At 49.2% G+C, this 15,000-nt stretch overlaps 2 protein-coding genes across 3 annotated transcripts in view; one reads left to right on the top strand and one right to left on the bottom strand.

Annotated features, from left to right (window-relative positions):
- The window catches only part of LOC310819471 (SH3 and multiple ankyrin repeat domains protein 2-like), a gene marked incomplete at its 3' end in the record, with an annotated part of 107,786 nt that extends 103,484 nt beyond the window's left edge, over positions 1-4,302 (top strand). Inside the window, exon 21 of the mRNA XM_083690776.1 lies at positions 3,765-4,302. Coding sequence (XP_083546902.1) covers positions 3,765-4,302 — 538 coding nt within the window. The remainder of the gene's footprint in view (positions 1-3,764) is intronic.
- Positions 4,303-8,867: 4,565 nt separating this feature from the next.
- The window catches only part of cttn (cortactin), a 13,416-nt gene continuing 7,283 nt past the window's right edge, over positions 8,868-15,000 (bottom strand). For both annotated transcript variants that reach the window (XM_083691360.1, XM_083691359.1), the window contains 6 exons: positions 13,361-13,416; positions 13,183-13,252; positions 12,349-12,671; positions 11,924-12,086; positions 11,641-11,709; positions 8,868-11,382 (listed from right to left, as the gene is read on the bottom strand). In XM_083691360.1, coding sequence (XP_083547486.1) covers positions 11,246-11,382; positions 11,641-11,709; positions 11,924-12,086; positions 12,349-12,671; positions 13,183-13,252; positions 13,361-13,416 — 818 coding nt within the window. In that variant the 3' untranslated portion in view covers positions 8,868-11,245. The remainder of the gene's footprint in view (positions 11,383-11,640; positions 11,710-11,923; positions 12,087-12,348; positions 12,672-13,182; positions 13,253-13,360; positions 13,417-15,000) is intronic.

Raw genomic sequence — 15,000 nt, forward strand, 5'->3', positions numbered from 1 at the left:
ACAGATGAAGGGGGAGGAGGAGAGGAGGGGAGGAGGAGAGGAGGAGAGGAGGGGAGGAGGAGAGGGGAGGAGTAGAGGAGGCCATTAGAGTGTTGGGACGCAGCCATCACTTGTTACAGGGGGATAAACAACGTTATCACATGACGTCTGTTTATAGACAGCTTGGGAGGAGGGGCTGTTCCGTCTTGCTCAGGGGAGGCCGGCGGAGGTAGAAATCGGAGGACGGGGCTCATTGTAAAGCACGGAGGGGAATGAGGAACGGCATCAGACACAGCCATTCCCATCCGTGCATTACAATGGAGCCCCCGTCCTCCGATTCCTACCTCCGCCAGCCTCCCCCTGGGCCCGTCAGGGTTGTAATGCTGGCTCCCGTTGGTGTGATTGGAGGACGTCCCTGTGTGTTAATCCTCTGAAACGCTGCGGAGGAAACGGGCCCTCCACACGCTACAAATAGTGTCAAGGAGTGTGTGGTGGTGGAGATAGTTCATCTATTTATAGTCCTGCATATACATATCAAATCACTGCACCGGCAGACCAGCTTTTTGTGCAGCGCTGTTCTGTCAAAGGCATTTGTGTTGCTCTCCTTCCCCGTGTCATGTTCCCCGAGCAGAGAAGGGTGGAGGAGGTGGCTTGTCATTTGTCAGGGATGGATGTACATTCATTACTGCATTACCCTGTCACATTTCTGTCTCTCCTTCTCCCCTCTCAGGGAGTGTGAGTGTGCGCATGTGTTTGTGAAAGGTGTGAGTGTCTGACTGAGTGTGTGTGTGTGTGCATGCGTGCGTGTGCGTCTGCGTGTACGTGTGTGTGCGTCTGCGTGTACGTGTGTGTGTGTGTGTGTCTACATCATGTCTCATCTTTTCATGCGCCCTCTGTTTCTCTCACTCCCTCTCTCCCTGCATCCTGTTCACCGCGATGACTTCCTGTGAAAAAGCCGGTGCTAAGGAAACAAGCTGTAAGTTTGACCTTGTGGTGCAGCTCCCTGCAGCCCCCTGCAACTCCCTGCAGCCCCCTGCAACTCCCTGCAGCCCTGCAGCTCCTAATATCTCCTTGCAGCCCTGCAGCTCCCTGAGTTCTGTCCCCACGCTGTGGCCCGATTCCATTTCTGCAGAATGACACCCTTGTTCACTTCACATCCTTCAGGGGTTACCCATCTGGTAGGGGAGAGGGGAAGACAACCCGCCAGGGGAGGCTGGTGGAGGTAGAAACCGGAGGACGGGCTCACTGCAACGCATGGAATGGTATCAAACATGCGTGTATGACACCATTCCTCATGGTTCAACCACAGAGGCAGAAGATGAACAAGGGTGTATTATTCTTATTGGAATGGGGCCCTGTGTGTGTGTGTGTGTGTGTGTGTGTTTTGGTGGTGGGTTTGCCCTGTGTGTTCCTTCTCTCACTCCTCCACTCCACCATCACTCCATCATCACTCCATCATCACTCCATCATCACTCCATCATCACTCCTCCACTCCATCATCACTCCACCATCACTCCACCATCACTCCATCATCACTCCTCCACTCCATCATCCCTCCATCATCCCTCCATCATCACTCCATCATCACTCCTCCACTCCATCATCACTCCATCATCACTCCTCCACTCCATCATCCCTCCACCATCACTCCATCATCACTCCATCATCACTCCATCATCACTCCTCCACTCCATCATCCCTCCATCATCACTCCATCATCACTCCATCATCACTCCTCCACTCCATCATCACTCCTCCACTCCATCATCACTCCACCATCACTCCTCCACTCCATCATCACTCCATCATCACTCCTCCACTCCATCATCCCTCCATCATCACTCCATCATCACTCCTCCACTCCATCATCCCTCCATCATCACTCCTCCACTCCATCATCACTCCTCCACTCCACCATCACTCCACCATCACTCCATCATCACTCCTCCACTCCATCATCACTCCATCATCACTCCTCCACACCATCATCACTCCATCTGGTGCGGCACAAATGTCTGCGATGTCTCAGTTCTCTTCCGCTCCTCCGGCTGAAGTTGACCAGGCAGCCTCCTTCAGACACCGTTCCTGTGACGGGGGATATCTCTGCCAATTGGATCTATGCGCTCTGCTCTGCCCCCTGGTGGGAAGCCCAGGGGAATTGCATGCAGGGGGGGGGGTGTGTTTGCTGTGTTGGGTGTTTCTGCTGAGGTGAACGCTTGTATTTGCAGCTGTGTTTATGATGTGTGAATCTTTGACACTCTTTTGCATCCTATCCATGGACACACCTGCACTTCTAACATGCTTAAACGGACATAACTGACCCACTTAGGGTTGGATAGTGTAGTGAAATAATACACAGGGTAATATATATATAATCTATATATGCACATTGATAGGTAGAGCACTCTGACCGTGTCAGACCTGAGTTGGTGCAACGCTATGGACCCTATTCAGGAGATTTCTGGGTAATCTGTGGAAACAGGGGTTGGGCTGGGCCGTGAGTCGGTCTCTGGGATTAACATGGACGAGGAGAAACAGCTGGATGGGAGTTCTTCTAATCTCCTCACAATGACTTCACAGCTTAGCTGGCTGACTGCAGATACCGCCTTCAAATACTGCCTTCAAATACTGCCTTCAAATACCGCCTTTCTCTCCTCTCTCTCTCTCTCTCTCACACACACACACACACACACACACTCTGCCTTCCCCTTCTCTCTTTCTCCCTCCAGTAGGAGATATGTTGCCTTATTGGTTCAGTGAGACTGTTGTGTGTTTTGTCCTGTACAAACACACACACACACACACACACACACACACACACACACACACACACACACACACACACACACACACAGTGCATCACATTAAGGCATGCTCTGTGGACTGAATGCTCCAGGCCTCCCTCCAGCCTGGGTGCACTCTGAATGCTCTCCTCACTCAGCCTCACATGTGTAGGGTGATGTCTGCTGTGTGTGTGTGTGTGTGTGTGTGTGTGTGTGTGTGTGTGTGTGCGCGCCTCACCCTTACCTCAAAATAACAACATCAGGTTCCAAATACTTTACTTGTTTAAATAAACTTCGAAAGTAACCAAAAGGTAGTTAATTTCATATTATGTCATGCCTGATAGCCGACTGCCAAGAAGTGAGTGTGAGTGAGTGAGTGAAAAATACACTGACAACAGCGCACTCTAGTGGCATAATGATGAACTGCTCTGGTTGATGAGAAGCCACTAGATGGGGACATGTTAGTCATGTTCAAGGCTCAGTTCTGAGCTCCAGGCCTCAGAACCTCAACAGGCCAGCACACACACACACACACACACACACACACACACACACACACACACACACACACACACACACACACACACACACACACACTCACTCACTCACTCACTCACTCACTCACTCACTCACTCACTCACTCAGAGATGCCTGTAGGGCTGTAGTAGGGTGCTGACTATGTGGGTCACACATGGAGGGGGAGGAGTGTATTTCTTGCCGAAGGTCTCCATCTGTCCAAGTTTCTCTGTGTTGCTATGGTCCTCTGTGGTTGCTAGGACCATTTATGGTCATTCTGCTTGTTGTGGTTTGGTCCAATACCATGGAAACGAGTATGGGAAGAGGGGTCTGTTCATCATCACTCCACATATGGTATGTTTTCGTATGTTAATCTCTCTCCCTCTCTCTCTGTCTCTCATTCTCTCTCCCTCTCTCTCTCTCCTACTCTCTCACTCTCGCTCTCTCTCCCTCTCTCTCTCTCTCTCTCTCTCTCTCCCTCCGCAGGTCGCCAGAGGGCGGAGCCCCAGCCTCCTCAGGATCGCAGCGTAACTCCGTCACCTTCGCCGACCCGTCCACCTCCACCCCTCCCGCCAGCCTGCCCTCCCAGCCCCACCTCTGCAGCCCCCCGGACTCCGCCTCCTCCCTGACCCCCTCCTCCCTGCCCCCCTCCTGCTCCCCCACCCTGACGGACATGTTCGGCCTGCCCACCCCCCCGCTGGGCAGCGGCGGGGGCAGCGGGGGCTTCAGCCTGGGCTCCTCCTGCAGCTCCCGCTCCCCGTCCCCCCTCACGCTGCTGCAGGCCGTGGCCGCGTCGGGGAAGCCCTTCGCCTCCAAGCCCGTGGAGCTCTGGAGCAAACACGACGTGGCCGACTGGCTGGAGAGCCTGAACCTGCGGGAGCACAGGGACGCCTTCCTGGACAACGAGATCGAGGGAGCCCACCTGCCCAGCCTGCAGAAGGAGGACCTGATCGACCTGGGGGTCACCAGGGTGGGCCACCGCATGAACATCGAGAGGGCCCTCAAACTGCTGCAGGACAGATAAGGGAGGGGGCCTGGGGGAGGAGGAGGGGGGAGGATGGGGGTCTCCTCCTACTCCTCTCCATCCATCAGTCATTCATTCCTGTTCAGGATCTGGATGTGTCCATGCAGGACGGGACAGGGGGAGTCCGGAGGTCCGGGGGTCCGGACCTCGGCGCTCCCGCATGCTTTTTTTACTTTTCTTTTTTGCATTTTATCACTCCCCCCCTCCTTCTCCTCCTTTATGTTTTCATCCATCCCGCCCGGCGTTCCCGAGCGCCAGGGAACCCTGGATCCTGGAGGAACCGCTGGGAACAGCCAGAGAGAGGCTGGAATACTGGCGTTCCCAATCCAGCAGGGCAGAGAGGGCAGGAGGGCATCCTTACCTTTGTGGGGAATACTCCTGTCACAAAAGACCAACGTTCCGAAAAACAGTTTGGAATACTCTCAGACTTCGCCTTCAAAAACGCTATACGGAATACTGAAAAATTCCAGCTCAGATGTTTTTTTTTGGAATACTCACAGACTTCAGCCCCTCCTAAATGGCTTTGGAATACTCTTGACTTTTTCAAGCAGTCCCAGGGCGGGTGTGTGGACGCCAGCTGAGCTGGCAGTGGGGCCTTTTCTATCTTTGCTAGAGTTTGTTCAGAGAATATTTCTTCACTAGAGTCAACTTGGGGTTATATTTATGGATGCATCAGACGTTGTAGAGAAACCTGAAAATAGACTCTTTTTTGCTTCTTCACCAGTTTGTGTCAAAAACAAGACCTTTGCAGAACATGTTTAGCTGTATCCTAAAACCATATCTTGTGTACACACGCACGCACGCACACACACATGCACACACGCGCACATAGACACACACACACACACACACACACACACACACACACACACACAGTTCCGGCGATGGCCTTCTTCTCCTGGGGAGAGAAAAGCGTGGTGTTTTGTTGGTCACTACTGTAGCAGGCGCCACTGTCTCTGGGTTATCCTTCCCTCACATCCATGGTCAGTGTGTGTGTGTGTGTGTGTGTGTGTGTGTGTGTGTGAGAGAGAGAGAGAGCTGTGTGAGATGAGTCTTTGACATGTTGCACTGATAGAGCAGTCAGTTAAACAGCTTGTGTGTGTGTGTGTGTGTCTGTGTGTGTGTGTGTGTGTCTGTGTGTGTTGGTGTAGTGTGTGACTTGTCATCGTCTTCCAAACACATATAACATGTAGGTGACCAGGACTGGAATGCCACCCCCTCCCTCCCCCCCCGCCCCCAACCAGCTGACCCCACTCCCCCAATCAACTCAAGGCCCAGAACATCCATAGATCAACAGTACACATGAACCACAACAACAACAACAACAACAACAACAACAACATCAACAACACCAGGAAACGAGCTGTCCTTATCCTAACCTCCTCCTTCCTCTGCTACCTTCTGTCCATCCTTCGCCACCTTTAATCAGTCCCAGCCACGACCAGACATAATATTCTCTCAGATTCAAAACATTGTTTTGTTTTTCTATATTTCAGTAAACCCTTCTGTGTGTGATTGTGTTTGGTGTAGAGGCTTTTACAAATGACATTGTTGTTTTTTTTAATCATGATTCACTGAGAGCGTTTGAAGAAGAGCGTGCTCCCAGGAGAATAACGCTACCTGCTGTGACTCAGAGCTCTGTTTGTGTGCTAGGTTAGTCTAGGACACGCTGGGTGACTGTACTAGGTTAGTCTAGGACACGCTGGGTGACTGTACTAGGTTAGTCTAGGACACGCTGGGTGACTGTACTAGGTTAGTCTAGGACACGCTGGGTGACTGTACTAGGTTAGTCTAGGACACAGTGGGTGACTGTACTAGGTTAGTCTAGGATACGCTGGGTGACTGTACTAGGTTAGTCTAGGACACAGTGGGTTGACTGGTGTGCTACGTTAGTCTAGGACAGGGTGGGCTGACTGTGTACTAGGTTAGTCCAGGACAGGGTAGGCTGACTGTGTACTAGGTTAGTCTAGGACAGGGTGGGCTGACTGTGTACTAGGTTAGTCCAGGACAGGGTAGGCTGACTGTGTACTAGGTTAGTCTAGGACAGGGTAGGCTGACTGTGTACTAGGTTAGTCCAGGACAGGGTAGGCTGACTGTGTGCTTGTGTGTAGACAGACAGAACATCTCTACTGTGAAGGAGAACAGCTGTAGTAGACCAGGCCAACCATAACCACTCATACACTCACAGTGGAGGCTGGTGGAGGTAGAAATCGGAGGACGGCCCCACCAGCCTCTCGTGACGGTCAGTGCTGCTACCCCAACATTCACTAATTCACAGAATTGCTTCTTTTTTTGTTGTTGTTTTAATTTTATATATACATATATATATATGGAAAGTATACATAGCTTCTCCTCCAATCAGATTACCAGAATCCAGACAGCCAATCATCTCCATCCCTTTGAAAACACAAGTATTACTATGGTAACGGCCTATTAGGTCAACACCCTGGAAAAGTGTATTTGATGGAATTGATTTTAGGCTTTTTATTTCACTTATTTTTTTCAAGTATATGGAATATTTATTGTTTTGAATGTGTATAAAAAAAAAAGAGTGATTTAAAGAAAAGAGTTTATCTATATAATTATATCTGTCCACTATTTCTAAAAGTTTAGAGACATTATTTTCTATGAATGCTAAAGATGAATTTATGGCCCTTCAAGCTTCTCCCTATGCTCCCTTCAGAGCGTGTCTCAGATAGCTCACTATTCCCGAAGCAGTGCCCTACTTCTGGCCTCCACCCTGTTAGCTGTTCCATTGGTCGACAGGAAAGAGTCGCTCTATTTCCTGAAGTATATCGACTCCAAAACGCACTGAAAAGAGAAGCCATGTATGCTCACCAGTCAGAGGACCTTGGCTTGTGTGAACTAACATATTTCATAGACCTGAGTCACCTTGAGTACACCCAGCAGCATTGCATACTTTTAGGGTCCATAGAATGTTCTTTGAAGAGTGAAGAGTCTCTTCATTCATTTGAGACATGTCCAGGGTTCCATCAGCCCATCGTTCTAGAATCAAACACACACTCCGTTCTAGAATCAAACACACACTCCATTCTAGAATCAAACACACGCTCCATTCTAGAACCAAACACACATGCTCTAGTCTGTGTTCTATGAACATAACCTGATTGTTTGCATTGTCTGCAGTATAGGGTCTCCCCCTGTAAGACCCCCCCCCCCCCAAACCTTATCTTGGTGACATTCCCCCCTCTCTCTCCTTATGTGTGACCTAATGGTGATGAAAGGAGGATAAGGGAGGATAAAAAGCAAGGGACTACCAGGCGGACTGCCAGAGAGGGCTTGCAGGAGTTTACGCTGCTATAATTCGCTCCTTTTTAAATAGAACCTATTTTAAAAGAAACATCAAGTGAGTGAGTGAGATACAAAGCACAGTATTTTTAATGATTTGTATAGAATTATATGGAATTTTATAGAAGACATTTGGACAAACATGTTCAACTCTGAAGTGTGGTTTGCCAAAAAAAAGTGAACAACTATATATATATATAATATATAAATAGAGAATGAATATTATCAGATTTATGAGGTAACTAAGAAGCAATATTTCTACTGAATGGATCTCCTTGGTTGTGGTTTTTCCAGTTTTACGATGATATATTATCACCTGTTGATGTTAAGAGTTGATAGATGCGCCCTCTCCTGGTGAATTGATTGAACTGAAGAAATTCGACCTATCAGAAAACATAAGTCAGGCGCACTATCTTGTGACTGTCACCTGCCTCTCTTCTTGAATATTGTAATTTTAAAACAATTTCCAATCGCTTAGTCTGTGTATAATGTACGTATAAATGACCGCAATCGGACACGCTGTAAATGTATACATAATCTTACTGGGCCGTCTGATAGAAGACTGGTCTTGACAAACACTTTTATGCTAAAACATAAATCTACAAAAAAAAAAAAAAAGACTAATCGTGACTTAATGGAAAACAACAACATATCACTAAACTAATTTATATGTGGAAACGTAGAGCTGAGTAGTAGTTTAAGATGCTATAAAGATCGTCACCGTGTGATTTTAGGCTATGCTGCAGAAAGACATAGCGGCATAGCGCCCCGCACCCCCCCGACCATCACGACACAGTCCCCACCTTATCGTCGGTGACTATTTGGGTTATTTTCATTTCTCTTTCTTTGGTTGATTCATTTATTATTTTATGAATTCTTCATAGATACTAAGATGTTTCCGGCTCTATTTTGTGTAAAGACTTGTGTTCATGTTTTCTATGTTGCTGTAATTTCGTGCTACCAGATCCTCTTGCTTAGAGTCGACTAATTATCAACATGAAAATGAAGGAGAAGAAGTTCCTGTAACTGCACTCTTCCTCCCCCCCAAATCCTCAATACTTCTTGTATGGCAACCAAAATTTACTGTAAGAAATAAATATAATATTGCACTATGGTTGTATTACTTTAATTCATCTGAAGACGACCTCAGACAAGCAGCCCAGCGGAATGGCACACAGAAACCAACATACTGGGTGAGTGTGTGTGTGTGTGTGTGTGTGTGTGTGTGTTTTGAAAGACAGCAAAACACATCGATGGTCCATACATTTTTTTGTTTATTTAAACTATTTACTTACAAAAACCAGAACAAGCAGGTAATGTAGTGATTTGAGCAAGCAGAAATACGGATAAAAATAATACATTTGAAAAGGTCACTTTTATTATAAAACCCCTAAAACCCCCAATGAATCTGATGAAATATCCACTCACTCACTCACCCAGACCTACCTAAGCTACGCTACTGCATTAGATCGCCGCGACGACAGTCTGATCGTCATACTTGTCGTCAGTTAAAATAATTAGCATCAATATTTCTCCCCGAAACAACCGCTAGTCAGCTTTCCCCTTATATCCCACTGTAGTTACAGACACAGACCACTCCTCAGTTAGAACACCCACAATAGATAAATATCAGTCTTTAAGTCACTCACTCGCCAGCACACGCGGTGGTAATGATAAGCATGTCGATGTGGCCCCAGAACATAATTACACCAAGTCCCACATACATGTACATACATGAACACGCAAGAACATACATGAACGCGCCAGAGAACGTGGACACAGGACAGGTGACAGACAGACAGACTCCCGTCATAGGCAGAGTGGTCAACACAGGTCTCATCCACATCAAAACACAACGACCGGGAGAACAAAAAAAAAAAGGGTTCTTGTTCGACTCAATATATTTCTCAGAGCATCATAATAAAATCAATCATTCTCTTTCTGTACATCATTATTTCCAGCGTGGTATCTGGGTGTATTTGCGGCTTCGTCGATCACAGCCAGGACAGAGGGCAAGGTAAGGTATAACCAAGACAATAACAACGACCTGCTTTCTGATTTCTCTTTTTCATGCCATGAGAGGAGGGGGGACTTGGGATGCAACGGAGGTCACAGCAACACAGACGGTAGAATTGGCCCCTCGGTTCTGCTGAAGCAGACTCCAGCGATAACACCGCGGCTCTGCTCAAAATCCACACAAACATACTTCAAAGGATGCGTTGGCCATGAAGTCTCTGTAGTATTCTAGTGTTGATATTGGAACACCACCACAATTTGTGGGTAGCCTCAGGACAAATAGCGAACGTTTAAAACGAAAAAACTCAAACACTTTTGTTTTTGCTGTTAATGGATGTCCGCAAACAAGAGTAAAATGGACCCCTACATTGACACGAGTGTTTTGAAAAGGTATATTAAAGTATATCACATTAATAATCACTGAAACAAGCTATAGCAACATCCCACCACAATTCTGAGTGCTCTATACTCTAGATCAGAGTTTCTCAACCAGTGCTCTGTAAGCCAACACCAATCCATTCTGTATTAAATCTACAATTGCCTCTCTGCTCATCTGTTAAATCAGATAACCTGCTATCATTTAAAAGTGCTACTTTCAATCAATGAATGTCAAACAATGTTTAAGTGGTTTGCCACATATATGCATTTCTTCCTTAAAAAAACATAACACAAGTTTCAATTGTGTTTTTCAGACTAGTTTCCATGTTTAGGAGGTCAGTCATGTCCCTAGTTCCAATGTTGTTTTCAATGTCGAATGTCCCAGACGCACAAAAGGTTGAGAAACCATGATGTCAAAAAATAAAACCCAATCAACTATTATTCAAACCAGGTTTGGATACCACATAATCTCAGTTTGATCTTGTTTATCTTTGGTGAACCTAATACTGTACCTCCATACTGCTGAAGGCTCACCCTGCCCTCGGGCCTCAATACCTGATTGACACCTCGCTGGTTTGATACAGTAAGTCACGGAGGGAGGGAGGGAAGAAGAAACGCTTCAATACAAAATCAAAAAGAGGATGAACAGGTGCAAGAAAGAAGGGAGGCAAAGCAGCAAGAGAGCCTCTTCATCATCATCACGTCTTATAGAATAAAGATAACTAGATCATATTACATAACGGGAGTCTCTCTGCGGTCACGTCCCGGGAGGGGAGAAGGGAACACATCTCTCTCTCTCTTCCTCTCTCCTCTCGACTCCCGTAGCACAGGGAGAGCAGCTGAAGCAGGTTCGAGTGTTTGTTTGTGGTGAGAATCCTCTGTAGTGTTGTAGGGCTGGGCCTTCTCCTCCTGACTAGCAGGCAGCTAAAAGGGCTCTCCACCAGAGGGCGACAGCAACCAGGGAGGGAGGGAGGGATGGAGGGATGGAGAGATGAGGAGAGGAGAGGAAATAGAAAGAAAGAAAGAGAGGGACAGCAGAAAGACCTGAGAGAATGTCTACTAGCACAATGGTGAAGCACCGTGATGAGAGAGAGATGAACAGAGAGAGAGTGAGAGAGAGAGATGAGATGAGATGAGATGGAGGAATGTGGATGTCTCCTTCCCGGTGAGAGAGGGGGGTGGGCGGGGGGGAAGGAAGGAGGCAGGGAGGGAGGGAGCAGAGTCGACGTGGTGGGCGGGATCATTGCCGAACCTCGACGTAATTGGCTGGGAAGAGGCCGTAGGCACCACGGCACACGCCCCTCCACCAGCCCTCGTCAATCATCTCAATGTTGGTGATGATGTCATCGGGGTCGAAGGAGATCTCGTCATCGCCGGCTGAAACGCAGAGACAGGGGTTTAGTTGACTGGCTGTGCACGCACGCACACACAAGTTTGTGTAAAAAACAAGACCTTTGTAGAACATGTTTAGCTGTATCCTAAACCATATCTTGTGTACACACACACACACACAGTATTGGTATTATTATTGGACGGTCTGCTCGCTCACACTCCCAGACAGCGTTCTACGCTGCTCAGACCGTGATTGGCCCTTCAGAAGAAGTGGCGATACTTTTAGGCTCCTCCTCCTCTCACCTGCTTGGTAGTCGTACAGCGCCACCGCCGTCACGCCCACCTCCTCCCCGTACTCATAGGTCTGGGCTTCTGTAGACAGACAGAGAGAAAGAGAGAGAGAGACACACACACACACACACACACACACACACACAGTATTGAGTCTTAGTGATGTCTTACATTATCATCCTAACAGAATTTCCTGTCTGTCTCACCTCTTCTACATCAACAGCAACTCACATCTATTCTACACAAAGCATGTATCTGCAGTCTGTCTGTCTGCCTGCCTGTCTGCCTGTCTCACCTCCAGCTTCATCAGGAGTCTGGTACAGCGCCTCCTCCTGGGCGGCCGCTGGCTCCTCATACGTGGGCTGGGGGCTGGGCTTGGAGGCGGGCTCTGCCTCGTACAGCTCCTCCCCGTTCTCCGCTGCGGCCTCGTACGCGGGCTCCTCATACAGGGCAGGTTCCTGACGCGACCAGCAGGGGGAGCCAGAGGGTTAGAGAACAGCCACTGAGAGCCCCGTGGTTCAACAAAGTCACAAAAAAGTCACACAATTCCTCACAGCATCACACTAGCTTCATTAACAATGTTAATGTCATGGTACGTATGGGGCGAGTGTGTAAATTACTCAGCGACCTCACTGACTTCAACGATTCCTGAAATCAACCTCTCCTGATGGCGACTCTACACCAGGACACCAGCGATTGGTCGTCAGTGCTGTCACTCACCTCGTACATGGCCTCAGCAGCAGCTGGCTGGGCGGGGGGGGTGGGGCTGGGCGTGGGGGAGGGGACTGGGACTGGGGAGGGGGCGGGGACTGGGGAGGCAGAGGCGGGGGCGGGGACTGGGGAGGCGGGGGCGGGGGCGGGGGCGGGGGAGGGGGGCCTGGCTTTGGCCGCCTCGTCGATCTTGCGTTGCGCCTCCTCCTGCTCCTGCTTCTCCTTGGCCTGCCGGCGTGATCGGTCCTCCTCCAAACGCTTCCTGTCCTCCTCCTCCTTCTGCTTGGCGATGTTCTCAAAACGAGCCTTGATGCTGCCTGTGCTGCTGCCGGCTGGGGGGGGGGGGGGGGGGGGGGGAGAGAGAGAGGGAGGAAAGGGAGGGAGGGAGAGAGTGGGACAGAGGGAGAGGGGGAGGGAGAGGGAGGGAGAGAGAAAGGGAGGGAGAGGGAGAGAGAGGGGGGAGAGAGAGAGAGGGAGAGAGGGAGAGAGAGAGAGAAGAGGTCAGAATCAAACAAGTGGTTCAGCCAAAAACAAACCACAGAGACACACACAGAGACACACACAGAGACACACACTGAGACACACACTGAGACACACACTGAGACACACACTGAGACACACACTGAGACACACACTGAGACACACACTGAGACACACACTGAGACACACACTGAGACACACACTGAGACACACACTGAGACACACACTGAGACACACACAGAGACACACACTGAGACACACACTGAGACACACACTGAGACACACACTGAGACACACACTGAGACACACACTGAGACACACACTGAGACACACACTGAGACACACACTGAGACACACACTTACTGGCCTCCACAGGCTTGGTCCTCTGGTAGGCAGGGCTGGGCTTCTCCACATCCTCAAAAGTGCCTGCACTCTGCAAAACGACCAGAGACAGAGAAGAGAGAGTGAACACACACACGCACGGACAGACACAGACACACAGACACACACAGACAGACAGAGACATACACAGACAGCCTACCTTATCCATTCTGTCCTTCTGGACACCAAACTTCCCTCCGAAGCCTTTGGAGTAGTCTGTCAACAGAGACACAACACCAGAGGTCAGCATCACTCTCACCTTCAGGTGATAGTTCACCCAAAATCTAAGTTTAGCGTTTTGAAAACATCAGAGAAACCAGGATTTTAGGTTGAACTATCCCTTTAAGACTGGAGAACGGGGTCAAATAAAACCCATGGGTGAAAATGCGGCTCATGCAGACCTGTGTGAGAGGAGGAGGAGGGGCCAAAGGAAAGGAATGTAACGTAAACGCTGCAGGGACTGAACAGAGGAGCCGGGCCGGGGCCTGCCACTGACGAAGCGGGCCACGCCATTTTGGCTCAAGCTCTGTGCAGGAAGCCATTTCCTGTTGTGTGTGTTGCAGGAGGGGGCAGCGGCAGGGGGGGAACTGCTCTGTGATGGCAGCCATCATGCATATGGAGGCCGAGAAGCAAACAGAAACGCTGTCACAGGAGTGCTGGGGGGGGGCGGTGGTGGTGGTGGGGGGGGGGGGGGGGAGGAGGGCTGGGCGATATCCGTACCTCATGGTTATCGTGATATCTACGTTCCACAATGGGATCTCTGGATTTCAGTCATTTATTCAAGATGGCATAAATCAAACCTCCTCTCTCTTCTCTGAGCCAAACGCTGTTCTCCTGTGGCTGCGGCCCAGCTGGCTCCCAGTCCACACCGGAGCAGACGTCTCCAATAGAAGCTGTGCCACCGGACAATTTGCCCACAGATAAAAGCCTGAATTATCACCAGGGGAGGCTGGCGGAGGTAGACATCGGAGGACGGGGCTCACTGCAATGCATGGAACGGAACGAAGTATGGTTTGATACCGTTCCTCATTCCGTTCCATGCGTTATAATGAGCCCCGTCCTCCGATTTCAGCCTCTCCTGACTATCACCATGACTATATCGCCCGACCCCGTGGGTGGGGTTGCTGTGTGTGGGGGGGGGGGAGGGGGGCACAGGAAGGTCACATGTTGCCAAACAGCTCAGCGGTAAAAGGGCAGGTGGTACGATGGAAGAATAATAGGGACGGAGGGTTGGGGTGGGGGGGGTTGGGGGGGGGCAGTGCCTTGCTGAGACTCGTGCTTGGCCAGGCTCTCCTTGTGCTCATAACCCAGAGCACATTGGTCCTGCTTCTCCACGTCTACCCCATACCGCCCTCCGAACCCACGCTTATAGTCTGAAACAAACACACACACACATATAGACATAGACATACATATATATATACACACACACATACATATAGACATGTACATACATACACACACAGACACATATATACAGACACATACATAAAAGACACATGTACATTGACACACACATGTACATAGACATCTACTTATAAAACATAGATAAACAGACATACAACTACCAGACAGACTCAGGTCCTTACTAGAGCCTGACAGATACATCTGAGCAGCGATGTTGAACAGAAATCTCTGTTTGGGCACATATTCCTCTGGTAATGAAACAACACAGCACCAACGATGTGTCGGCCTCACATTCCGAAAAATCTGTGTAATTGGGTTGGGCAATTAGCACAGTCTCCAACTGAGAGGATGTTGACCGAACAAGAGAGTGGGACATTCTAGCTAACTGTTGGT

This window comes from Argentina silus (genome assembly GCF_951799395.1).
Source record: "Argentina silus genome assembly, chromosome: 19".
Taxonomy (NCBI): Eukaryota; Metazoa; Chordata; class Actinopteri; order Argentiniformes; family Argentinidae; genus Argentina; species Argentina silus.